The sequence below is a fragment of the Salmo trutta genome, chromosome 12, assembly GCF_901001165.1.
Source record: "Salmo trutta chromosome 12, fSalTru1.1, whole genome shotgun sequence".
NCBI lineage: Eukaryota > Metazoa > Chordata > Actinopteri > Salmoniformes > Salmonidae > Salmo > Salmo trutta.
Window position 1 is genome coordinate 51,025,491 of NC_042968.1, and position 26,340 is coordinate 51,051,830.

General features: G+C 41.5%; 1 protein-coding gene across 6 annotated transcripts in view; it reads left to right on the top strand.

Moving 5' to 3' along the window:
- LOC115203753 (outer dense fiber protein 2) overlaps nucleotides 1-24,643 on the top strand; it is a 42,492-nt gene extending 17,849 nt beyond the window's left edge. For all 6 annotated transcript variants that reach the window (XM_029768707.1, XM_029768705.1, XM_029768710.1 and 3 more), the window contains 9 exons: nucleotides 14,972-15,157; nucleotides 20,860-20,969; nucleotides 21,141-21,276; nucleotides 21,678-21,788; nucleotides 21,979-22,242; nucleotides 22,396-22,496; nucleotides 22,774-22,936; nucleotides 23,216-23,341; nucleotides 23,565-24,643. In XM_029768707.1, coding sequence (XP_029624567.1) covers nucleotides 14,972-15,157; nucleotides 20,860-20,969; nucleotides 21,141-21,276; nucleotides 21,678-21,788; nucleotides 21,979-22,242; nucleotides 22,396-22,496; nucleotides 22,774-22,936; nucleotides 23,216-23,341; nucleotides 23,565-23,735 — 1,368 coding nt within the window. In that variant the 3' untranslated portion in view covers nucleotides 23,736-24,643. The remainder of the gene's footprint in view (nucleotides 1-14,971; nucleotides 15,158-20,859; nucleotides 20,970-21,140; nucleotides 21,277-21,677; nucleotides 21,789-21,978; nucleotides 22,243-22,395; nucleotides 22,497-22,773; nucleotides 22,937-23,215; nucleotides 23,342-23,564) is intronic.
- The last annotated feature ends 1,697 nt before the right edge of the window (nucleotides 24,644-26,340 follow it).

The window sequence follows — 26,340 nt, forward strand, 5'->3', positions numbered from 1 at the left end:
TGCAGCTTAATTTCGCTATACTTATGTACTTTGCCTGTGCCTTATAGTAAAATAGTTATTAGATCATTCCTGCTATAAATATTATGACAAAAAGGTAAGGGGGAGCGAGGTGGCATGCATTGAAACGTGTGACCTTTTCTTGGCTTTCTTTTATGCAAATTACTATGAACTAAAATACTTTTCCTAAAACTTTTCAATACCGATCCTTAATATTAAGATGTGGGACATTCGTTGTGTGACAATAAATAATTAGTTGCTTTATTACGCTCCAGCTACTAGAATTTGTCCTTCCACAATTGAATTGTGGGAACATGGCTGCTGTCAACACCAGACAACAGAAAGAGCTGGCCGCTACTATACAAGAGATTGTTCATGAGGAGATTACTTCTGCCCTCGATTTACAATTAAATCTGGTAAATGAATAATTGAGAGTGCTCGCTGCTAAAATGGATACATATTCAACCGAAGTGGAAAATCTTGAGAAGACAGCCAATGCGACAGAGGTGTGACTCCATGACCTGGAAACAGCACGAGCTAAGTTGGAAGGGATATTCAAACTCCTAAAAGATAAAACGGAATCACTGGAAAATCATTCCCGTAAATTCAATGTGTGAGTCATAGGACTTGAAACTGGTGTGGAAGTGGGAAATCCAACTTCCTTCATGAGCAATCTTTTGTATGAACTATTTGGGCAGGAGAAGCTGGGTCCCATTCTGCTGATTAACATTGCACACCGCACGGGTCAACTCCGCAACGGCTCTTGCTGTAGGATTGTACAGATCTACAGCTTTGAAGTCAAGTAGCGAATTGTTCGCCTTGCAGCGGAATTCGGGGGTGTAACCTATGAAGGGAATAGGATCAGCATCTACCTAGATCTGAGTACCCAACTGCTAAAACAGAGGTAGACACACAACGAGGTGAGAACCCAGCTATGCAAGCTAAACCTGAGATGCGGCTTCATCCACCCGTAAAAACAAATCTTGATCTTCCAGAATACAACACATCCAGAATACAACACATCCTCTGCCAAGGAAGCTCAAGACTTATTGGAGAAACACATCAAACCCAACACACAAGGGGACAAGCTGACAGATGGAACCCTCATAACCTGCTCATTATACAGGTATGCTATCAATAGCCTATGGCTATGATGCTGCCCTCAGCATGAGACAGTGAGGACACCCCTCATGTTTGGGTACAAGGAGCAATATTACTATTATTGCTGAGCATTGAACTTGTTATAATTATATTACCTGTGGTCCAGGACATTTACACAGTGATGACAACATGCCAATTAAGGAACAATGGACAATAATTGGATCCTACAGCTATCCTCCTATTAACAGTTAAGTGGGGGGAAGGGTGAACAATTTATAGAGAGGGTCTTTTGAATGGGGAATGACCAATGGGTGGGTTTCGCTGTGGGAACCTGCTTTGTATTTGACATCCTTGGGCTTCAACAATAAAGATAACAATTACATTTTAGAAAAACAATGGCAACTCTAGCTATTCTCTCGTGAAATTTGAAAGGTCTTAATATTCCTGTTAAGCGTTCCAGCTGTCTAGATATTCTAGCAAGAAACCATATTGATATAAAGGATGCACATAGAATAGAGAACCATTTGTACAAAATGGCTGATTTTTCATCAGCCCCAAACAAAACTAAGGGTGTAATCATAATGATACATAAGAAACTCAATCACTCTCTTTGGGTAAAGGCAAAGACCAAGAAGGCAGAATCACTTTCCTTAAACGTATCCATAATGGAAAGAAAATTGCCATTATTACTGTGTATGCTCCAAATTCATATGATCGTAAGTAGGGATGCACAATATATCGGTGAACATATCGTAATCGGCCGATATTAGCGAAAAATGCCAACATCGGCATTAGCCCGATGTCTAGTTTAACCGCCGAGGTCAAAGCATAACGTTACACGTGCAACACAGCATTCCTAACCTAGCCCACAATGTCTGCTGTGTGGATCAAGCAGTCGATAAGTCGAGCAGTCATTTGAAAGAGTAAGAACATTTTAGCAGGACAACTCAAAGGCGAAATCCATTAACGCCAAGATAATTTTATTCATTGACCTTGATAATCAACCATTCTCTGTCGTTTGTGATGTTGGCTTTCGCCGACTGGTCGAGCACAGGTTAACTACCAAGTGCGCTATTTTTCAGAGTTGCGCAGTAATAGCATCACTGCTATTAGCTTCACGACTTTACATGTGGACCAGCAATATTAGCCCCATGAGCATGCTGATTCTGATAGCACAGTGGGTCGTCGAGGATGTCGTACTGAGGAAAGTTGTATTGCATGCTCATGAATGTGCTGGTTGTCATACCATGAATGTGCTGGCTGTCATTTCAATGGCATTTGAGAACATGTTTGAAATTTGGAAACATGAACACACTGGCTAGCTCCATTCAAACAACTGACTGGAGAAATAAGCTCATCAACTGCGCCTGCAGCAGACGTGATACCCTCTGTCATGGCATTGAAATGCCTGCTCAACAAAACTGCCGACACTGGCTGTGAACAAGCGATTCAGTGGCATTCTCTCTTTACTGTTTCACCATCATGCTCGATGCTATGTAAAAGGACCGCTACTTCGATGCAGACAAGAAACAGGGTTTACGTGAAATGTTACATACACAGCTGGACAAGATGGAAACGGACACAGTGACAGTGCGCACTGAGGAAGAGAGGCCACGGACAGACAGCTGAAACGTCACTGCTTGACATGTATGATGAAATCCTGGTTGAGAATGAAACAAATGAACAACGAAACAGCACAGCAAGTAAGTGAAAGACATAGGTTTTGATTATGTTTTACTGGTAATGGGGACATACGTAAATGCCAACAAAATAACTTTTTGCTGTGTGTGTGTGTGTGTGTGTGTGTGTGTGTGTGTAACCTTTATTTAACTAGGCAAGTCAGTTAAGAACAAATTCTTATTTACAATGACGGACAAACCCGGACAACGCTGGGCCAATTGTGCGCCGGCCTATGGGACTCCCAATCACGGCCGGATGTGATACAGCCTGGATTTGAACCAGGGACTGTAGTGATGCCTCGTGCACTGAGATGCAGTGCCTTAGACCACTGCGTCCGTGTGTGTGTGTGTGTGTGTGTGTTAATTAGTTAACTGTACTAGAATGCTTAAAAAGCTGGGGAAAAAGTTTATATCGGTTATCGGTATCGTTTTTTTTGGCAAGGAAAATATTGTGTCAAAATGTCAAATTGGTGCATCACTAATCTTTCGTTTTTTGGTTCTCTGGACAGCATATTGTTAGAATTAACTGAATTCCAACTGGTTATTGGGACACGCATGCGGGACAAATCTAATAAGACCAACTACAGTCCACAGGCTACCAAGACTGCAACATATTCTCCATGATTATAACCTCATTGATGCCTGGCGAGCTCATAACCCTAAAGCTAAATAGTACACTTTCTATTAAAACGGGCACAAAACATTCTCCTGAATCGATTTCGTAGTATTATCTACTACTCTATTTTCTTTAATCAAGAAAATAGAAATTTGACATATAAGGCTATCTGATCATCGTGCTTATTACTGCCAGATGCAAATGTCTGAATCTCAATATCCACAAGATGGCGCTTTGTTTCCTTACTACAAAATCCTACTTTATGTGAACAATTTGAAACTGAATTTAATGAATTCATAATAATTAACAAGAATTCATAATGATTAACAAAAATTCAGTCTGACGCCATCAAAGGTTTTATTAAAATCAATGCAACTGCATTTGCATCTGGCCTGAATATATCACAATTAAAGAAGATATCAGAATTGGAAAATTTGTTAACATTAGAGCGCTCCCAACAAACACTTTTTCCAGACCAGGTAGCGACTACTCTCTTCAAAGTCAAGATGGAACAAAATCTATTAATACGACAGAGAGCAGAATTTGCCATCATCCAGTTGGACTTCCATGGTAATCCACCCAGTCTTCTACCGGCCAACAAGCTTCGCAGTAATGATCAATTAGCGGACATTGCAACTATTGAATCTGAATCAGGTCATGAACCAAAGATTCTCCCATTTCTATAAAGAATTGTACACCTCTGATTGTAAATCCACACCAAGCCAGATTGAGTCCTTTTTAAAAGATATAACAACTCCTTCTCTCGCAACTGAGGAAGCCAGCTTGCTGGGAGCCCAAATCTCTCTCCATGAACTCAAAAGGGCATTGGATAACATGAAAAAAGGCAAATCAATTGGTTGTGACGGTATTCCTCCTGAGGTCTATTAAAAATGTTGGAACCAATTAGGGCCACTGTTACTTGAAATGATGAACACATCCGTTCACAAAGGTCAATTTGTAAGAGATGCAAGTAAATACAGCACTGTTAACATTTTTATTAAAGAAAGGTAACAGATATTAAACTATTTTCTAAGATTCTGTCATACAGTCTCGAAACTTACTTACCCAAATTAGTACATCTGGACCAAAGCGGGTTTGTTAAATTATTATCCTCATATAACCTATAACTTCTGTCATCTATTACAGTACATATCTTACTTGCTCTATCAGAAAACAAAGCTCCTTGACAGGTTTATCTCTCGATGCAGGAACAGCTTTTGATAGACTAGAATGGTCATATCTTTTGTCGGTTTTGGAACATATGGGACTTGGCCTTAGTAATAACAGGCCATACCTGCTCTGTGAGTAGCAGTTAAGGTGATCCCATCTCAACTCTGCTATTTTTGTCTATGGAGACGCTGGCCCATGCAATTCTACAGATCACGTCATATCATTATCTTACTTTATCTAGACCAGTGGTTCTCAAACTTTTTATAGTCCCGTACCCCTTCAAGCATTCAACAACCAGCTGCGTACCCCCTCTAGCACCAGTGTCAGCGCACTCTCAAATGTTGTTTTTTGCTATCATTGTAAGCCTGCCACACACCCACTATACGATACATTTATTAAACATAAGAATGAAAGCCTGCCACACACACACTATAAGATAAATGTATTAAACATAAGAATGAGTGTGAGTTTTTGTCACAGCCCGGCTCGTGGGAAGTAAAAAAGAGTTCTTATAGGACTAGGGCACAAATAATAATATAATAATAATCAATAATTTTGCTCTTTATTTTACCATCTTACATATAAAACCTTATTTGTTAATCGAAAACTGAATAACTCACCACAGGTTAATGAGAAGGGTGTGCTTGAAAGGATGCATATAACTTTTCAATGTTGGGTTGTAGTCGAGTCTCAGTCTTAAATCATTTTCCACACACAGTCTGTGCCTGTATTTAGTTTTCATGCTAGTGAGGGCCGAGAATCCACCCTCACATAGGTACGTGGTTGCAAAGGGCATCAGTGTCTTAACAGCGCGATTTGTCAAGGCAGGATACTCTGAGCGCAGCCCAATCCAGAAATCTGGTAGTGTCTTCTGGTTAAATTACATTTTCACAGAACCGCTTGTTGCAATTTCAATCTCTCTTGTTCAGATATCGGTAAGTGGACTGGAGGCAGGGCATGAAAGGGATAATGAATCCAGTTGTTTGTTTCATCCGTTTTGGGAAAGTATCTGCGTAATTGCACACCCAACTCACTCAGGTGCTTCGCTGTGTCACATTTGACGTTGTTCGTAAGCTTGAGTTCATTTGCACACAAAAATTCATACAATGGTGGAAAGACCTGTGTGTTGTCCTTGTTAATACAGACTGAGAAGAGCTCCAACTTCTTAATCATAGCCTTCTTAATTTGTCCTGCACATTGAATATAGTTGCAGAGTCCATGTAAACTTTCCTTCCAGACTCATATCAAACATCTCCAATCCAAAATCAAATCTAGAATCGGCTTTCTATTTCGCAACAAAGCCTCCTTCACTCACGCCGCCAAACTTACCCCAGTAAAACTGACTATCCTACCGATCCTCGACTTCGGCGATGTCATCTACAAAATAGCTTCCAATACTCTACTCAGCAAATTGGATGCAGTCTATCACAGTGCCATCTGTTTTGTTACCAAAGCGCCTTATACCACCCACCACTGCGACCTGTATGCTCTAGTCGGCTGGCCCTCGCTACATACAGTGAGGGAAAAAAGTATTTGATCCACTGCTGATTTTGCACATTTGCCCACTGACAAAGAAATGATCAGTCTATCATTTTAATGGTAGGTTTATTTGAACAGTGAGAGACAGAATAACAATACAAAAATCCAGAAAACTTATGTCAAAAATGTTATAAATTGATTTGCATTTTAATGAGGGAAATAAGTATTTGACTCCCTCTCAATCAGAAAGATTTCTGGCTCCCAGGTGTCTTTTATACAGGTAATGAGCTGAGATTAGGAGCACACTCTTAAAGGGAGTGCTCCTAATCTCAGTTTGTTACCTGTATAAAAGACACCTGTCCACAGAAGCAATCAATCAATCAGATTCCAAACTCTCCACCATGGCCAAGACCAAAGAGCTCTCCAAGGATGTTAGGGACAAGATGGTAGACCTACACAAGGCTGGAATGGGCTACAAGACCATCGTCAAGCAGCTTGGTTAGAAGGTGACAACAGTTGGTGCGATTATTCGCAAATGGAAGAAACACAAAAGAACTGTCAATCTCCCTCGGCCTGGGGCTCCATGCAAGATCTCACCTCGTGGAGTTGCAATGATCATGAGAACGATGAGGAATCAGCCCAGAACTACACGGGAGGATCTTGTCAATGATCTCAAGGCAGCTGGGACCATAGTCACCAAGAAAACAATTGTATAACAAACTACGCCGTGAAGGACTGAAATCCTGCAGTGCCCGCAAGGTCCCCCGGCTCAAGAAAGCACATATACATGCCCGTCTGAAGTTTGCCAATGAACATCTGAATGATTCAGAGGACAACTGGTGAAAGTGTTGTGGTCAGATGAGACCAGAATGGCATCAACTCAACTCGCCGTGTTTGGAGGAGTAGGAATGCTGCCTATGACCCCAGGAACACCATCCCCACCGTCAAACATGGAGGTGGAAACATTATGGTTTGGGGGGTGTTTTTCTGCTAAGGGGACAGACAACTTCACCGCATCAAAGGGACGATGGACGGGGCCATGTACCGTCAAATCTTGGGTGAGAACCTCCTTCCCTCAGCCAGGGCATTGAAAATGGGTCGTGGATGGGTATTCCAGCATGACAATGACCCAAAACACACGGCCAAGGCAACAAAGGAGTGGCTCAAGAAGAAGCACATTAAGGTCCTGGAGTGGCCTAACCAGTCTCCAGACCTTAATCCCATAGAAAATCTGTGGAGGGAGCTGAAGGTTTGAGTTGCCAAACGTCAGCCTCGAAACCTTAACCTGTTATGAATAGGGGGCAGTATTTTCACGGCCGGATAAAAAACGTACCCGATTTAATCTGTTTATTACTCCTGCCCAGAAACTAGAATATGCATATAATTGTTTGATTTGGATAGAAAACACCCTAAAGTTTCTAAAACTGTTTGAATGGTGTCTGAGTATAACAGAACTCATATGGCAGGCCAAAACCTGAGAAGATTCCAAACAGGAAGTGCCCTCTCTGACCATTTCTTGGCCTTCTATACCCTCTTTATTGAAAACAGAGGATCTCTGCTGTAACGTGACACTTTCTAAGGCTCCCATAGGCTCTCAGAAGGTGCCAGAACACTGAATGATGACTTTGCAGTCCATGGCTGAAAAACAGTAGCGCATTTGGATAGTGGTCAATCTGAGAACAATGAGACGGGCGTGCGCGTGCATGTGAAGAGTCCATTTTACATTTTCAGTCTTTGAACGAAAACAACGACTCCCGGTCGGAATATTATCGCTATTTTACGAGAAAAATCGCATAAAAATTTCTTTTAAACAGCGTTTGACATGCTTCGAAGTACGGTAATGGAATATTTTGAATTTTTTTGTCACGATATGTCCCGGCGCATCACCCTTCGTTACCCTTCGGATAGTGTCTTGAACGCACGAACAAAACGCCGCTATTTGGATATAACTATGGATTATTTGGAACCAAACCAACATTTGTTGTTGAAGTAGAAGTCCTGGGAGTGCATTCTGACGAAGAACAGCAAAGGTAATCCAATTTTTCTTATAGTAAATCTGAGTTTGGTGAGTACCAAACTTGGTGGGTTTCAAAATAGCTAGCCTGTGATGGCCGGGCTATCTACTCAGAATATTGCAAAATGTGCTTTCACCGAAAAGCTATTTTAAAATCGAACACCGCGATTGCATAAAGGAGTTCTGTATCTATAATTCTTAAAATAATTGTGATGTTTTTTGTGAACGTTTATCGTGAGTAATTTAGTAAATTCACTGGAAGTGTTCGGTGGGAATGCTAGTTCTGAACGTCACATGCTAATGTAAAAAGCTGGTTTTTGATATAAATATGAACTTGATTGAACAAAACATGCATGTATTGTATAACATAATGTCCTAGGAGTGTCATCTGATGAAGATCATCAAATGTTAGTGTTGCATTTAGCTGTGGTTTTGTTTTTTGTGACATATGCTAGCTTGAAAAATGGGTGTCTGATTATTTCTGTCTGGGTACTCTCCTGACATAATGTAATGTTTTGCTTTCGTTGTAAAGCCTTTTTGAAATCGGACAGTGTGGTTAGATAAAGGAGAGTCTTGTCTTTAAAATGGTGTAAAATAGTCATATGTTTGAAAAATTGAAGTTTTCGGATTTTCGAGGAGTTTGTATTTCACGCCCTGCCCTATCATTGGATATTGGAGCGGTGTTCCGCTAGCGGAACGTCTAGATGTAAGAAGTTAATGACTTGGAGAAGATCTGCAAAGAGGAGTGGGACAAAATCCCTCCTGAGATGTGTGCAAACCTGGTGGCCAACTACAAGAAACGTCTGACCTCTGTGATTGCCAACAAGGGTTTTGCCACCAAGTACTAAGTCATGTTTTGCAGAGGGGTCAAATACTTATTTCCCTCATTAAAATGCAAATCATTTTATAACATTTTTGATATGTCTTTCTGGATTTTTTGTTGTTGTTATTCTGTCTCTCACTGTTCAAATAAACCTACCATTAAAATTATAGACCGATAATTTCTTTGTCAGTGGGCAAACGTACAAAATCAGCAGGGGATCAAATACTTTTTTCCATCACTGTATTCGTCGCCAGACCCACTGGCTCCAGGTCATCTTACAAGTCTATGCTAGGTAAAGCTCCGCCTTATCTCAGCTCACTGGTCACAATAACACCCACCCGTAGCACGCGCTTCAGCAGGTATATCTCACTGGTCATCCCCAAAGACAACACCCCCTTTGGCCGCCTTTCCTTCTAGTTCTCTGCTGCCAGTGACTGGAACGAATTGCAAAAATCGCTGAAGCTGGAGACTTACATTTCCCTCGCTAACTTTAAACATCAGCAATCTGAGCAGCTAACCGATCACTGCAGCTGTACATAGTCCATCTGTAAATAGCCCACCCAATCTACCTACCTCATCCCCATATTGTTTTTATTGACTTTGCCACTATTTTGCACACCAGTATCACTACTTACACACCATCATCTGCTCATCATCATCTGCTCATCTATCACTCCAGTGTTAATCTGCTAAATTGTCATTTCTTTGCTACTATGGCCTATTTATTGCCATACCTCCTCATGCCATTTGCACACACTGTATATAGACTTACTTTTTTTCTATTGTGTTGACTGTACGCTTGTTTATTCCATGTAACTGTGTGTTGTTGTTTCTGTCGCACTGCTTTGCTTTATCTTGGTCAGGTCGCAGTTGTAAATGAGAACTTGTTCTCAACTAGCTTACCTGGTTAAATAAAGGTGAAAAAAATGAAAAAGAATCCTAGATTCAGATCAGTCAGGCGAGAAAAAACATCACCTTGATAGGCCAGTCGTGTGAGAAACTCGTCATCATGCAAGCGGTCAGACAAGTGAAAATTATGGTCAGTAAAGGAAACTTTAAGCTTGTGTTAATACTTTGCACCTTGATAACCAGCGAACTTCTGTATGTTGTAAAAGCGTTACATGGTCGCTGCCCATATTATTGCATAGTGCAGAAAATACACGAGAGTTCAGGAGCCTTGCTTTAACAAAGTTAACCATTTTCACTGTAGTGTCCAAAACGTATTTCAAGCTGTCAGGCATTCCCTTGGCAGCAAGAGCCTCTCGGTGGATGCTGCAGTGTACACAAGTGGCGTCGGGAGCAACTGCTTGCAAGCGCATTACCACTCCACTATGTCTCCCTGTCATAGCTTTTGCGCCATCAGTACAGATACCAACACATCTTGACCACCAACGTCCATTTGATGTCACAACGCTGTCCAGTACTTTAAAAAATATCCTCTCCTGTTCTGGTTTCCAGTGGTTTGCAGAAGATGATGTCTTCCTTAATTGAACCCCCATAAACATAACGGACATATACCAGGACCTGTGCCAGGCCTCCACGTCTGTTGACTCATCCAGCTGCAACACACAGAATTCACTGGCTTGTATGGGAAGCAGTAATTTTTTTCAAAACATCTCCTGCCATGTCACTGGTGCTTCATGAAACAGTGTTGTTTGTATAGATTTTTTGGCCTTTTCCCCAAGCATTGTCCCAGCCATATCCACGGCAGCAGGAAGAATTAAGTCCTCCACAATAGTATGGGGCTTGCCTGTCCTAGCCATTCAGTAGTTCACCATATGACGCTTCTAGCCCCTTCTTATTAATGGTATCTGTTGCTTTAATACATGTCTTACTACTCGAAAGTCGTCTTAATTCTTACTCCAAAAACTCCTTTGGAAATTTTTCAAATTGGCATGTTTTGTTTCTAAATGTCTGCGCAAGAGTGAAGGTTTCATTGAGTTATGAGATGGCACTTTTGCACATATAACACACTGTGGCTGAGGAAAGGCACTACTCCCAATATAAGTGAACCCCAAATAAATGTATTTCTTATCATATTTGCGCCTCTTCGATGGTTCAACGTCTCTGTCTGTTGTTCTGTGCTTTCCCGGGTAAGGGAGCAAAAGCTCTTCGGCTGTGTCAGATTCACAAATGTCAGTGTTCGTGCTAGCTGGGCTAACAACAAATGTAGAATTATTGATGCTAGCATTAGATGTGTTCGTGGAAGCAGAACAACTTATACAATGCATTCGGAAAGTATTCAGACCCCTTGACTTTTTTCAAATTTTTACATTGCAGCCTTATTCTAAAATGGGTTAAATACATTTTAAAAATCCTCATCATTCTACACACAATACCCCATAATGAGAAATCAAAAAAAGGTTTTAGAATTCTTTGCAAATGTATTAAAAATAAATAACAGAAATACCTTATTTACGTACAGTACCAGTTACAAGTTTGGACACACCTACTCAATCAAGGATTTTTCTTTATTTTGACTATTTTCTACATTGTATAATAATAGTGAAGACATAAACTATGAAATACCACATATGGAATCATGTAGTTACCAAAAAAGTGTTAAACAGATCAAAATATATTTTAAATTCATCAAAGTAGCCACTCTTTGCCTTGATGACAGCTTTGCACACTCTTGGCATTCTCTCAACCAGCTTCACCTTGAATGCTTTTCCAACAGTCTTGAAGGACTTCCCACATATGCTGAGTACTTGTTGGCTGCTTTTCCTTCACTGCGGTCCAACTCATCCCAAACCATCTCAATTGGGTTGAGGTCAGGTGATTGTGGAGGCCAGGTCATCTGATGCAGCACTCTGTCACTCTCTTTCTTGTGTTGGGTCATTGTCCTGTTGAAAAACAAATGATAGTCCCACTGAGCACAAACCAAATGGGATGGCGTATCGCTGCAGAATGCTGTGGTAGCCATGCTGGTTAAGTGTGCCTTGAATTCTAAATAAATCCCCAACTGTGGGGAACCACACATGCAGAGAGAGTCCGTTCACCTACTCTGTGTAACAAAGTTGGCCCAAGCAAGTCTCTTCTTCTTGGTGTCCTTTAGTAGTGGTTTCTTTGCAGCAATTCGACCATGAAAGCCTGATTCACGCAGTCTCTGAGCAGTTGATGTTGAGATGTGTCTGTTACTTGAACTCTGTGAAGCATTTATTTGGGCTGCAATTTCTGAGGCTGGTAACTCTCTAATGAACTTATGTCCAAACTTTTGACTGGTACTGTAAGTATTCAGACCCTTTGCTATGAGTCTCAAAATTGAGCTCCGGTGCATCCTGTTTCCATTGATCATCCTTGAGATGTTTATACAACTTCATTAAAGTTCACCTGTGGTAAATTCAATTGATTGGACATTATTTGGAAAGACACAGACCTGTCTACACAAGGTCTCACAGTTGAGTGTGCATGTCAGAGCAAAAACCAAGCCATGAGGTCGAAGGAAATGTCCATAGAGCACCGAGACAGGATTGTGTTGAGGCACTGATCTGGGGAAGCGTACCAAAACATTTCTGCAGCATTGAAGGTCTCCAAGAACACAGTGGCTTCCATCATTCTTAAATGGAAGAAGTTTGTAACCACCAAGACTCTTCCTAGAGCTGGTCACCCGGCCAAACTGAGCAATCGGGGGAGAAGGGCCTTGGTCAGGGACGCGACCAAGAACCCGATGGTCACTCTAACAGAGGTCCAGAGTTCCTCTGTGGAGATGGGAAAACCTTCCAGGACAACCATCTCTGCATCACTCCACCAATCAGGCTTTTATGATCGAGTGGCCAGATGGTATCCACACCTCAGTAAAAAGGTACATGACAGCCCGCTTGGAGTTTGCCAAAAGGCACCTAAAGACTCTCAGACCATGAGAAACAAGATTCTCTGGTCTGATGAAACCAAGATTAAACTCTTGGGCTTGAATGCCAAGCATTACATCTGGAGGAAATCTGGCACCCTCCCTACGGTGAAGCATGGTGGTGGAAGCATCATGCTGTGGGGATGTTTTTCAGTGACTGGGAGGCTAGTCAGGATCAAGGGAAAGATGAATGGAGCAAAGTGCAAAGAGATCCTTAATGAAAACCTGCTCCAGAGTGCTCAGAACCTCAGACTGGGGTGAAGGTTTACCTTCCAATAGAACAAAAAACCTACATACACAGCCAAGACAAAGCAAGAGTGGCTTTGGGACAAGTCTCTGAATGTCCTTGAGTGGCCCAGTCAGAGCCCAGACTTGAACCTGATGGAACATCTCTGGAGAAACTTCAAAATAGCTTTGCAGTGACGCTCCCCATCCAACCTGACAGAGCTTGAGAGGATCTGCAGAGAAGAATTTGAGAAACTCCACAAATACTGTGTGCGAAGGTTGTAGCGTCATACCCAAGAAGAGTTGAGGCTGTAATCGCTGCCAAAAGTGCTTCAACAAGTACTGAGTAAAGGGTCTGAATACTTATGTAAATGTTGTATTTCAGTTTTACATTTTTAATACATCTGCAAACATTTCTATATTCAATTTAATCCATTTTAGAATAAGGCTGTTACTACAAAATGTGGAAAAAGTCAAGGGGTCTGAATACTTTCCAAATGCATTGTATTTCCACGGCTCAATTTCTGTATTTTTGCCTCCCCCTTCTGGCTATTGGGGGAAAAAAATCCATTACAATTTTTAAACTACTTAACTGGGAATCAAAATGGCATGCCCATACTCCAATATTTCACAATAATGCCTTGAGGTCTGGAGTGCAGCGTTTTGCATCCCTCCCAATTGTCCAAACGTGGAATCGGTATCCTTGCCAATGTCATGGATAGCAGTGGAAGCTGCTGGGGGAGGACAGCTCATAATAATGACCCAAATGGAGTTAATGGAATTGTATCAAACACGTGTTTGATTCCATTCCATTCACTCCATTCCAGCCATAATACTCCATTCCAGCCATTATTATGAGCCGTACTCCCCTCAGCAGCCTCTACTGATGGAAAGTAATGGTTTGAGAACATTTCAAGATTTGAAAGACACATTCAGTACACATTACCAGGCAACTCCTTTTTACTATACTTACAACTTAGGTCAGCTATGCTGGCCTATGGAGTCCCTTGGGCATCCCAACTACGGAACCATCCAATGATTTGGAATTATTTAAAAATTATTTGGGCTCCCAAAGGACTGCAATATTTAAGAACTTTTGGAAAGCTCATATTCTGAGCTAGCCATTAAAAAAGTATGGTTCACAGATGCAAGTGAATATGAATCAACCCTTAACCTGGAACAGAAATGGAAAAATATGCCCTTGGCATCCTGTAATCCGAACCATCTACTTATACATTTTAAGTTTGTTCACTGACTGTATTTAAGGAAAGGTTTTACGAAGTACTGTTCACTGTGTCCCCTAAATCAGGTAGGCACATTCCTTCATATGATGTAGGAGTGGCCTTCAGTTAAATGCTTCTGGGACAAAGTTACAAAATTAATTTAGAAGTGCATGAATGTAAATATTCAGTTCTTTGCATCTACTATGTTACTTAACGACGATAGCTCCTTGAATCTCACAATAAATCAGAGAGACGATTACTGCTGCCAGGTAGCACTGCCACAAAAAAGATGCTGGCTCTTAGATGGCAATCATCTCACTCTCCCAATTCGCCAGTGAATACAGTTACTATTAGAAGTTATAACTTTAGAATTATCGACAGCGAGAATGAATGTCAAAAAAGAATTGAGGCCTGAAAAAGTACACTTGACTATGTAAAGAATAATCTCAGCTAAAGCCCAACACATACAAATAAACAATCTATAAAGCCCAAACATATAAACAAAATATACAGTATTTACCTATTTTCATTATTATATATATTTTTGCTTTCAGGCCCAAGGGGTAAGGGGTACTGGGGGGATGGGAAAGGGTTGAAAACATGGTTTCCAGGAGGGGGGCAGGAGGTGGGTGGTTGTAGGGAGACGTGGGGTTGGGGGAATGGGGCAGGAGATTGGTGGTGGAGGCTCACTTATTTTTTTTCTCTTTCTTTGCATACAAAATGTATTGTTAGTTTTAGGCTCTGCAAAAAAAATGTCTTCCTGTTTTTTATCCACTTCTTTCTGATTGGTAAAGAACTTGGAGCGTGCAGCCAACCAGCAGCAGGGAGAGATGGATCACCTGCTGGAGCAGCTGCGGGGTCTGAAACTTCAGGCGGAGTCCGACAAAGAGGCCCTGAAGAGGGCTACGCGGGCCCAGAAACACCGGGCAGAGCGCAGTGAAGACACCGCCGGTCAGCTCAGAGCTCAGCTACTGGACATGGTAGGTGGAAGAAGGGAGATGGTGCCCTACCTCTTAGAACAGGTCTAGGACCAGTTCTGTCTAATCCTCGTTTCAACTCAAAAAGGACAAGAAATAGAATTTTGTCACCCAGCATCTCAGATTATTCTGAAATCATTTCTGTTGTTAGAAACGGATAAGATTAGCATTCTTGCAACATTATTTTGTTGAAATATAATTTCTCTGAGAAATTAAGATAATTGATTGCATCCAAATTGGCAATTTAGTGTATAGGATTCATATAATATTCAATAAATTTGCAGTGCATTTTGGAAGTATTCAGACCTCTTGACTTTTTCCACATTTTGTTATGTTACAGCCTTATTCTAAAATTGATTCAATTGTTTTTCATCAATCTACACACAATACCCCATAATGACAAAACAAAAACTGTTTTTTATACCACGTTTACATAAGTATTCGAACCCTTTACTTAATCCTGGTACCAGGTTTTGTCCAGATCTGACGCTTGGCATTCAGGCCAAAGAGTGCAATATTGTTTTCATCAGACCAGAGAATCTTGTTTCTCATAGTCTGAGAGTCCTTTAGGTCGCTTTTGGTAAAATCCAAGCCGGCTGTCATGTGCCTTTTACTGAGGAGTGGCGTTGTCTGACCACTCTACCATAAAGGCCTGATTGGTGGAGTACTACAGAGATGGTTGTCCATCTGGAAAGTTTCCCCATCTCCACAGAGGAACTCTGGACCTCTGTCAGAGTGACCATCGGGTTCTTGGTCACCTCCCTGACCAAGGCCCTTCTCCCCCGATTGCTGAGTTTGGCTGGTCGGCCAGCTCTAGGAAGAGTCTTGGTGGTTCCAAACTTCTTCCATTTAAGAATGATGAAGGCCACTATGTTGTTGGGGACCTTCAATCAACCTCATGGCTTAGTTTTTGCTCTTAACATGCACTGTCAACTGTGGGACCTTATATAGACAGGTGGGTGCCTTTCCAAATCATGTCCAATCAATTGAATTTACCACATGTACACTCCAGTCAAGTTCTAGAAACATCCCAAGGATGCTCAATGGAAACAGGATGCACCTGAGCTCAGTTTCAAGTCTCATAGCAAAGGGTCTGAATACTTATGTAAATAAGGAATTTCAGTTTAAAAATGTTTATACATTTTTTATTTCAATTGCAAACATGTTTTAAAAAATATGTATTTTGCTTTGTCATTGTGGTATTGTGTGTAGATCGATGAGGAAAAATTGAATTGAATGAATTTTAGAAATAGGCTGTAATGTAACAAAATGTGGAAAAGGGGAAGGGGTCTGAATACTTTCCGAATGCACTTTATAGTATCAGTTCTCTATGTTTGACATGTACTATGGAGTTGCGGCTTGAAAATATTGATTCTTCATCCTTTGTATTAGATTCCCAGTGAATTTGGTGATGGTGTTTTCCCCGTTCAGAGAAATTAGTCATTGAAGTTGTTAGCTTCATGCCTCATCCTGCATTCTGATATTACCAGGTTCTGACCACTAGATGTGCTGTTCCTGTTATTAGGTGAAAAAAGTTGGAAGATTGTTTAACCTGTCTGGGATAGGGGGCAGTATTTTCACGGCCAGATAAAAAACGTACCCGATTTAAACTTGTTACTACTCTTGCCCAGAAACGAGAATATGCATATTATTAGTAGATTTGGATAGAAAACACTCTGAAGTTTCTAAAACTGTTTGAATGGTGTCTGTGAGTATAACAGAACTCATATGGCAGGCAAAAACCTGAGAAAACTCCAAGCAGGAAGTGGCCTGTCTGCGAATTTGTAGTTCTCCTTTTGCTTCTCTATCGAAACTACAGTGCCTGTGTGGTTATGTAGCACTTTCTAAGGCTTCCTTTGGCTCTCTAAAGTGTTCAGAAAGCGGATTGAGGCGCCTCATGTCTCTGGGCAGAGTACAGGAGCACAGTTTGTCAGTGGACTGCCTGGTGACTAAGAGATTGGATATGCCCGTTCACGAGACCTCGCCATTTTTTCTTTTGTCCTTTGAATGAATACACTATTGTCCGGTTGGAATATTATCGCTATTTTACGAGAAAAATAGATTTTAAACAGCGTTTGACATGCTTCTAAGTACGGTAATGGAACATTTTGAATTTTTTTGTCTCGAAATGCACTCGCGCGTTACCCTTTGGATAGTGACCTGAACGCACGAACAAAACGGAGGTATTTGCACATAACTATGGATTATTTGGAACAAAAACAACATTTGTTGTGGAAGTAAGTCCTGGGAGTGCATTCTGACGAAGAACAGCAAAGGTAATCCAATTTTTCTAATACTAATTCTGAGTTTAGTGAGCCCCGAACTTGGCGGGTGTCAAATTAGCTAGCCGTGATGGCTGAGCTATGTACTCAGAATATTGCAAAATGTGCTTTCGCCGAAAAGCTATTTTAAAATCTGACGTGGCGATTGCATAAAGGAGTTCTGTATCTATAATTCTTAAATTAATTGATGTATTTTGCAACGTTTATCATGAGTAATTTAGTAAATTCACCGGAAGTTTTCGGTGGGAATACAATTTCTTAACATCACATGCCAATGTAAAAAGCTGTTTTTTGATATAAATATGAACTTGATTGAACAAAACATGCATGTATTGTATAACATAATGTCCTAGGAGTGTCATCTGATGAAGATCATCAAAGGTTAGTGCTGCATTTAGCTGTGTTTTGGGTTTTTGTGACATATATGCTTGCTTGAAAAATGGCTGTGTGGTTATTTGTGTCTATGTACTCTCCTAACATAATCTAATGTTTTGCTTTCGCTGTAAAGCCTTTTTGAAATCGGACAATGTGGTTAGATTAACGAGAGTCTTATCTTTCAAATGGTGTAAAATAGTCGGATGTTTGAAATATTGAAATTATAGCATTTTTTAGGTTTTGTATTTCGCGCCACGCTCTTCCACTGGCTGTTGAATAGAGTGGGACGCTGACGTCCCACCTAGCCCATAGAAGTTAAGGGATACTTCACCCAAATTACAAAATTACATTGGTTTCCTTACCCTTACCCTTGACAAGGTTTGACAGTATCCCATGCTTTGGTTTTGTTGGCCACCGTTTCAATTGCTATCTTTTTTGCATTTTTGTACAAATCCATTGCAAGTCATTGGTACATATATTATCATTATTACGCTTCATTTTCAACTCATCTTAAATTATCAAAAAATGTATTGTTTAACTCAATGATGTTACTTGTGGATGATTTGGAAATGAAGCGCAAAAATGGTAATATAGGTACCATTGACTTGAATTGGATTTGCATGGGTTGTTGTCATCTTCTCCATAGACTGTTTACAGGGTAAGGAAACCAAAATGTAAGTTAGTAATTTGGGTGAATTATCCCTTTAACTGGTTTATTTAATTTAAATGTTTATATATAACCTTTATTTAACTAGGCAAGTCAGTTGAGAACAAATTCTAATTTACAATGACGGCCTAGGAACAGTTACTGCCTTGTTCAGGGGCAGAATGACAGATTTTTACCTTGTCAGCTCAGGGATTCAATCTAGCAACCTTTCGGGTTACTGGCCCAACGCTGTAATCACTAGGCTACCTGCCGCCCCGATCAACTCAAATGTAATTGGTCACATACACATATTTAGAAGATGTTATTGCGGTTGTAGCGAAATGCTTGGGGGAAGGTGGGGGATTATATATTTTTATCACTTAATGGCACGAACAACACCGTCAAGTGGTCAGAACCTGGTAATATCAGGATGTCGGCTGGGACATCAACCTAACAACTTGAATGACTAATTTCATTGAACAGAGGAAAGAAATCAGTAAATGAACTGAGAATTCATTACATAGGATGAAGAAACAATACTCCAAACCGCAGCTCCGTACTACTTGTCAGACATAGAGAACTGATACTGTATACTCGTTGTTAGGTTTGGATTGGCGTGGGGGGTCCGTGGGGGGCTTTTACAATTTCTTTCGTCCAAAATTGTATGTTAGGTATTATATTTATTGAACGTTATCCTATACATTAATATGGCTAATTTGGATGCAATCAATTAGCTTAATTTAGCTTGGATCAAATTGTATTTAAACAAAATAATGTTGCAGGAATGCTAATCTTACCTGTTTTTACACTGAACAAAAATATAAATGCAACATGTAAAGTGTTGGTCCCATGTTTCATGAGCTGAAATAAAAGATCCCAGAAATGTTCCAAAAGCTTATTTCTTTCAAATTTTGTCCACAATTTTATTTTTTACATCCCTGGTAGTGAGCATTTCTTTTTTGACAGGTGTGGCATATAAAGAAGCTGATTAAACAGCATGATCATTACACAGGAGCACCTTGTGCTGGGGACAATAAAAAGCCACTCTAAAATGTGCAGTTTTGTCGCACAACACAATGCCACAGATGTCTCAAGTTTTGAGGGAGCGTGCAATTGGCACGCTGTAGGAATGCCCACCAGAGCTGTTGCCAGAGGATGTAATGTACATTTTTCTTCCATAAGCCACCTCCAACGTCATTTTAGTGAATTTGGCAGTACGTCCAACTGGCCTCACAACCGCAGACCACGTGTAACCACGCCAGCCCAGGACCTCCACATCCGGCTTCTTCACCTGTGGGATCGTCTGAGACCAACCACCCAGACAGCTGATGAAACTGTGGGTTTGCACAACCAAAGAATTTCTGCTAAAACCGCCAGAAACCATCTCAGGGAAGCTCATCTGCGTGTTCGTCGTCCTCACCAGAGTCTTGATCTGACTGCAGTTCGGCATCGTAAACGACTTCACTGGGCAAAGGCTCACCTTTGATGGCCACTGGCAGGCTGGAGAAGTGTGCTCTTCACGGATTAATTCCGGTTTCAACTGTACCGGGCAGATGGCAGACGTCGTGTGGGCGACGAACACAATTGCCATTTTTCAGTGGCAATTTAAATGCACAAAGATACTGTGAAGAGATCCTGAGACCCATTGTTGTGCCATTCATCCGCTGCCATTACCTCTCATGTGTCAGCATGATAATGCATGGCCCCATGTCACAAGGATCTGTACACAATTCCTGGAAACTGAAAATGTCCTAATTCTTTCGTGGCCTGCATTCTCACCAGACATGTCACCCATTTGAGCATGTTTGGGATGCTCTGGATTGAACAGCGTGTTCCAGTTCCCGCCAATATCCAGAAACTTTGCACAGCCATTGAAGAGGAGTGGGACAATATTCCACAATCAACAGCCTGATCAGCTCCATTCGAAGGAGATGTGTCGTGCTGCATGAGGCAAATGGTGGTCACACCAGATACTGATTGGTTTGCTGATCCACACCGCTAACTTTTGTTTAAGGTATCTGACCAACAGATGCATATCTGTATGCCCAGTCATGTGAAATCCATAGATTAGGGACTAATGCATTTATTTTAATTGACTGATAACCTTATGAACTGTAACTCAGTAAACATTTTGAAATTGTCGCATTTATATTTTTGTTCAGTCTAACTACAGAAACAATTTCAGAACAATCTGAGATGGTGGGTGTCATGGCTTGCTGATATGACATGGAACAACTCATCAATGCTTAGGAACAAGATGTTCCAATTAAGAACTTCTTGATGATTAGTCAAATTACGTTTGTTAGTAATGGGCTAGAACAATAGCCAGATGAACCATATAGCTCACCAGGACCAAGTTTAAATACATGGACATCTATTGGATGATGTTGCTACCTACACAGGAGAACCAGATGGTAGAGGCCCTATCAGCAGCAGAGAATTGGCGTGGTCGCCACACCCAGGAAATGAAGGACAAGACTCAGCTAGATATGGAGGTCTCAGTCCTTAACAGGTGAGAGAAAGAGAGTTGCTTCAGTTTTTCTCCGAATAATAGGGAACACAGCATCATGAGCAATCATGAATATGGTCAAATTGTACATTCATGGTCTAACATAAAGCCCAGGTGACCTAAAAACCTTTATAATCCAATTTTTATAATCCTGACCATACCCTATGCGTGCAGCCGAGTGTCAGACCTGACAGAGCAACTCCATGGGACAGAGGACAAGGCCCGGGCCGAGAGAGAGGGGCTCCTGGACCGCCTGCACAGCCTCACCACAGAGGGCACCCACGCCAAGCTAGAGAACCAGAGCCTCAAAGTCAGTGATGACAATGGACTAACTCTTGGAATTATTAGGCCAGTTTTCCCAGACACAGATTAATTTTGGTTGGACAAAAAATCACTTTGAATGGATATTCTTCATTGAGCATATTTTTTTAATCATGCAGTAGGCTTAATCTGTGCCTGGGAAACAATCCAATTATGTGGTCCTTTGTCATTTACAAGAATTACATTGGTACCGGTACCAAATAGTAGGTGTTGGTTCTGGTTCTAGTACATTACAAAGATTTGAAAGTAATTCAATATACATAGATTTAGCCAACCAGATATTGGATTGCTTTATTGCATCATAACATGGACTTGTGGTCAGATTATTCTGGACACACACATACACAGTTCTGTACTGTAGGTTGACAGGTATATGTTCCCCTCTTTCAGGCCATGTTGTCTGCAGTGGAGGAGAAGCTGACTCTGTCCCAGTCAGAGGTACAACACGTCAAAGCCTCTGTGAAGCAATACGAGAGCCTAGTGGACAGCTACAAGACCCAGGTAAATAGACACACAGGTATGCACACATGTTGTACCCACATACAGACTCTTAATGTGCTGAAAGCAAACATGCAATAATAGGCTAAATGAAAAGGATAATTATAGTCCATAAATTACAATGTGTGTGTATGTTGTTCGTGCGTGCCTCATGTGTTTTCTGTGCTTCTGTGAAATGCTACCCATCACCCAGGTGGTGAAGACACGGGTGGAGGCGGACGAGTACTGTGCCAGGCTGGGACAAGCAGAGCGAGAGGTGCGGGAGGTCCAGGACCAGCTGGAGAGCGAAGTGGAGGTGGTGCGCAGGGAGCTGCTGGGCCGGCTGACGGAGCTGGAGCCTCTTCCTGAGGCACTGCGGCGCTCTGAGGTCCTACTGGAAGAAGCTCAGGACAGAGAACACGCCCAGGAGAGACGTAGCACTGAGCTGAGTACCGTCCTGGCTGACCTGCGCATGAAGGTGTGGGGGTTGGGGTGGGACGTGCTTGTGTGTGGTGGGGGGTGGTGTATGTGTGCTGTACACAATGTGATGGTATGCACATCTTCCAAACTGTGGCTTTATCAATTGAATAATATGATAATAATAGTATAATGGTAAATGTTTTGTGTCTAGGTGGAGCAGCAGGGCAGCCAGGTGGAGCTGCTGAGACAGAAAAAGTCTGCCCTGTTGGAGGAGAACAAACAGCTGCAGCACCGTGTGGAGAATCTGGAGAGGTCAGATGGTCACAGCCATTCCAGAGCCAATATCATAACGCGCTGAACAGAGTGTGTGTGTGTGTGTGTGTGCGTGTTATGATACATAATATATACCGACGCTTTTATCCAACTTACAGTACAGTGAGCTCATACGTTGTTGGTTTGTGACCTGGCAGATACATGTGACCCCCTGTGTGTGTGTTTATGTATACCGTGTTTGTATGGTGTGTGTATGTGTGAACATACCTGGGTTTGAGAGCCCATCCATCTTTCCCATCCCATCTCTCCCTTACAGGAAGCTAGAGGAGGCCACTTGTCAGAACAGAGACCTGGTGGGGGTGATCGCCAAGCGGGAGGAGACCATCCATGGCAATCAGCTCCGGCTGGAGGAGAAGTCCCACGAGTGCACGCACCTGACCCGCCAGCTGGAGGAGGCCTTGGATGATGCCCGACGCCAGGTCTGTCTGAGGCACCTGGGCATGGGGAGAGGGGGGCTGGGGACAGCCCCAGCCATTTTGTTTTATGCTTGTTGTAACAAGTCAGTTGCTCTGTCTGATGGAGTATCACGGTCCTGGTGTATAGGTGGTCCTCTGTAACTCAGTTGGTAGAGCATGGCGCTTGCAACTCCTGGATAGTGGGATCAATTCCCTGGACCACCCATACATAAAATGTATGCACGCATGACTTCACTTTGGATAAAAGTGTCTGCTAAATGGCATATATTATTATTATATTAGGTGTCCCAAACCCGGGAACGTGCGATCACCAAAGAGCGCTCCACCCAGTCCAAGGTGGTGGACCTGGAGACCCAGCTAAGCAGGACCACCACAGAACTCACCACCCTCCGCCGCAGCAAAGAGGAGGTGAGGGAGAGTGTTTTAGAAATACACATATCTAGCGTCAACTCTGATTATAATCTCTCATAATCTATAAAACTATTGCGGTCAAATACATAGTGAATCATAACAATACACATCTTGGCACACACACTTTAGAAATCAAAGAATATTTCATTTTAATAATAGAATTGCTGTGGTGTGTGTGTGTCTGTCTTTCTGTCTGCGTGTGCACCTCCACCACCCTCAGGCGGAGCGGCGGTACCAGTCCCGTCTTCAGGATGTAAAGGATCGTCTGGAGCAGTCGGACAGCACCAACAGGAGTCTGCAGAACTACGTCCAGTTCCTCAAAGCCTCTTATGCCAACGTGTTCGGAGACTCCGCCCTCACCAGCACTCTGCGGGCCCCTTCTCCCATCTGAGGGGACTCTCCCCAAAGATTCTCTCAGAAAACACACACCTACATTTATGCACGCACACACACACACACCCCATTTGAGGGAACTCTTCCCCAAAGATTCGCTCCGATCACACACATCATTATCCAGGTCTATACTCAGTGCTCTTTTCATCTATATTCAATGTTGATTTTGTGGGTGTATATGTTCCAATTATACATTATATCAATATGGTTCCAATTATACAATATCAATGTTACAATATAAGACATCAATAGTTTACACAGACTTTACTTCCAGCTTGTCTGCATTAATTACAGTTGTCCTATAGTTGTTCACGTCCTTCTGACTTCATTATGTTTTCAGTTCTACTGTTAATGATGTCTCGGCATACTGTATCATTCTGTACCTTACTGTACAACAGCATGTAGCCACCCACCTAAAAAAATGTAATGTACCAAAACATAGCTGTCCAACAGATCTGGGATTTGTCATATTAGTGTTATATATCCTGTCTATTTTTCATCTTATCATATTATGGAATTGTTCCAATGGTGCTATGATTGGTTAGCCTAGTCCCAGATCTGTTTGTGCTATCATGTCAACTCCTGTTTGGAATGACAAGGAGGGGCAGGATGGCACAAACAGACTGGTACCCAGGCTAATGATTGGTGCTATCTGCTAAACAAAGCCATATCAATGCAACCAATTATTTTGTTTGGATTGTTTGCTGTTTATTTGTGTCAGTATTTGTCTAAAATGTGATACCCATAAGAAGAATCAACATTGAATGAGTTGTGCTCTTGTCAATAATTTAAATATTTCTGCTTTAATTATGAAATAGGAGATATATATTTGTAATGGCCATTTTATATACCTTGAATGTGTATAAAGTTGTATTGAGTTGCAATAAAGCAATTTCATCAAGAATATTTCTTTCTTTCTGGTTATAGCCTCCTACACTCTTGTAGTATCATCATCCACTTTAATATTGATAAAAGGCAAAGCAATGTATCATTTCTTTATGAACTATTGTCCCAAAAAATCAGACTACTATGGTATAGAAGAGTATTTTGCATGGTATTTGTTATGCAGGAATGCATGGAATTGAATGAATATTTTCATTATGACAGACGCTTGTCATAAGACTGTGGACCTGTTCAACATCGACTGCATAGCGGTCAACTACAAATCACCTTGCATAAAATAACTACCCTTTTCTTAACACACTAGTCCCAACATCACATCCTCCAGTTTCAGACCAAAATCAAGTAGCTGGCCTGAGGTCACACAGCATTTGGTTCTTCTGGATTGCCGAGATTACGGTAACTCAATGTCTCTTAAAGATAATTTATGCTTGATATGAAAATGTGATCTGAGGCTACGTATGGAAGGTGTGACGCAATTGCGGAGCATGAAGAGGCCAATTCAAGCTCGGTACAGCATCGCCGAGCGCCTCTCAAATTTGGTTACAATGCGGAGGACTATTTATGACTCCGCATTCACATGATTGGTTGACGGTAGGTGGGGGCGGGAGGTCATGTATAAACACAAACTCACTTCCTTGACAACTTCCTTAACAGCTCTGCGTTGCTCCGCGAAGCACAAGTAGTATAAATGCCCTGCCTTCTACAGAGGCAATATCACTCTAAATGCTGCACGGCCAATGCCGTAGCTTTGTCTTTTCTCGCTTTGTTCTTGTACTTGTCACGTTGCTGTATTATCGTCGCCAACTGCCTAAGAAAGCTGTTTTTCCATTTTTGCCGGCATCTCATAGGCGAATGCTGATGGGGACAATAGGTTGGCCAACAAGAGCAGTGTCACCATGGCCTGGCATAGCATTGTTCTGAGATTCACAAACAGTTCTTCTCAGGATAGGCATTCTAGCCTGTTCATGCCGTTGTTCACGCAGTTCCTGCAAGAGATCAAAATAAAGCAAAAAGTTCTGCATCTAATTTCAACACAAATGATTGACACATAAATCTGGCCTTCATTGTGTTCTTCCACAAGGAATGTTCACAGCATTTGCCTTTAGCTTTCAGTGTCTGCACAAAAATACAGCCCTACCTACAAAGCCTAATCCAGCAAGAACATGTAGACCTACCTGTAATTGTCTGCTGTAGGCTACAAAGTTGTTTAAGATTTTTAAAGGGGAAAAAAGAGAAAGGGATTAGTCCAAAAGGTTCTTTAAAAGGTTATTCGAGGATCCATTAAAATGGGTTCTTCAAAGAATTTATAGGGGTTCCCCCGCAGTTTCAATTTGAAGAACCCCTAATGGATAGTCCAGGAACCTTTTATTTTTAGAGTGTGTTGGGGAACCTCTATAAATTCTTCGAAATAACCCTTTTAAAGGGTTCTTCCAAAGAAACTCCTTTAATGGTTCCTCAAATATCTTTTTGGGGTTAATCTTTCATTATTATTATAATTATTAATAATCAGCATAAAAATAACAATAACAATATTTTAGTTGTCAGTGTTTATTAGTGGCAAATCAGAATTCAATGGAACAGTAATGTAAGCTTTTTTACAGAATAGTGTAGGTTATCGGGAAGAATAAACCAAAATCACGATATACCTTGCTTGTATCAATATCAAACGGTATCGATATCATATCAAATGATCAATATTG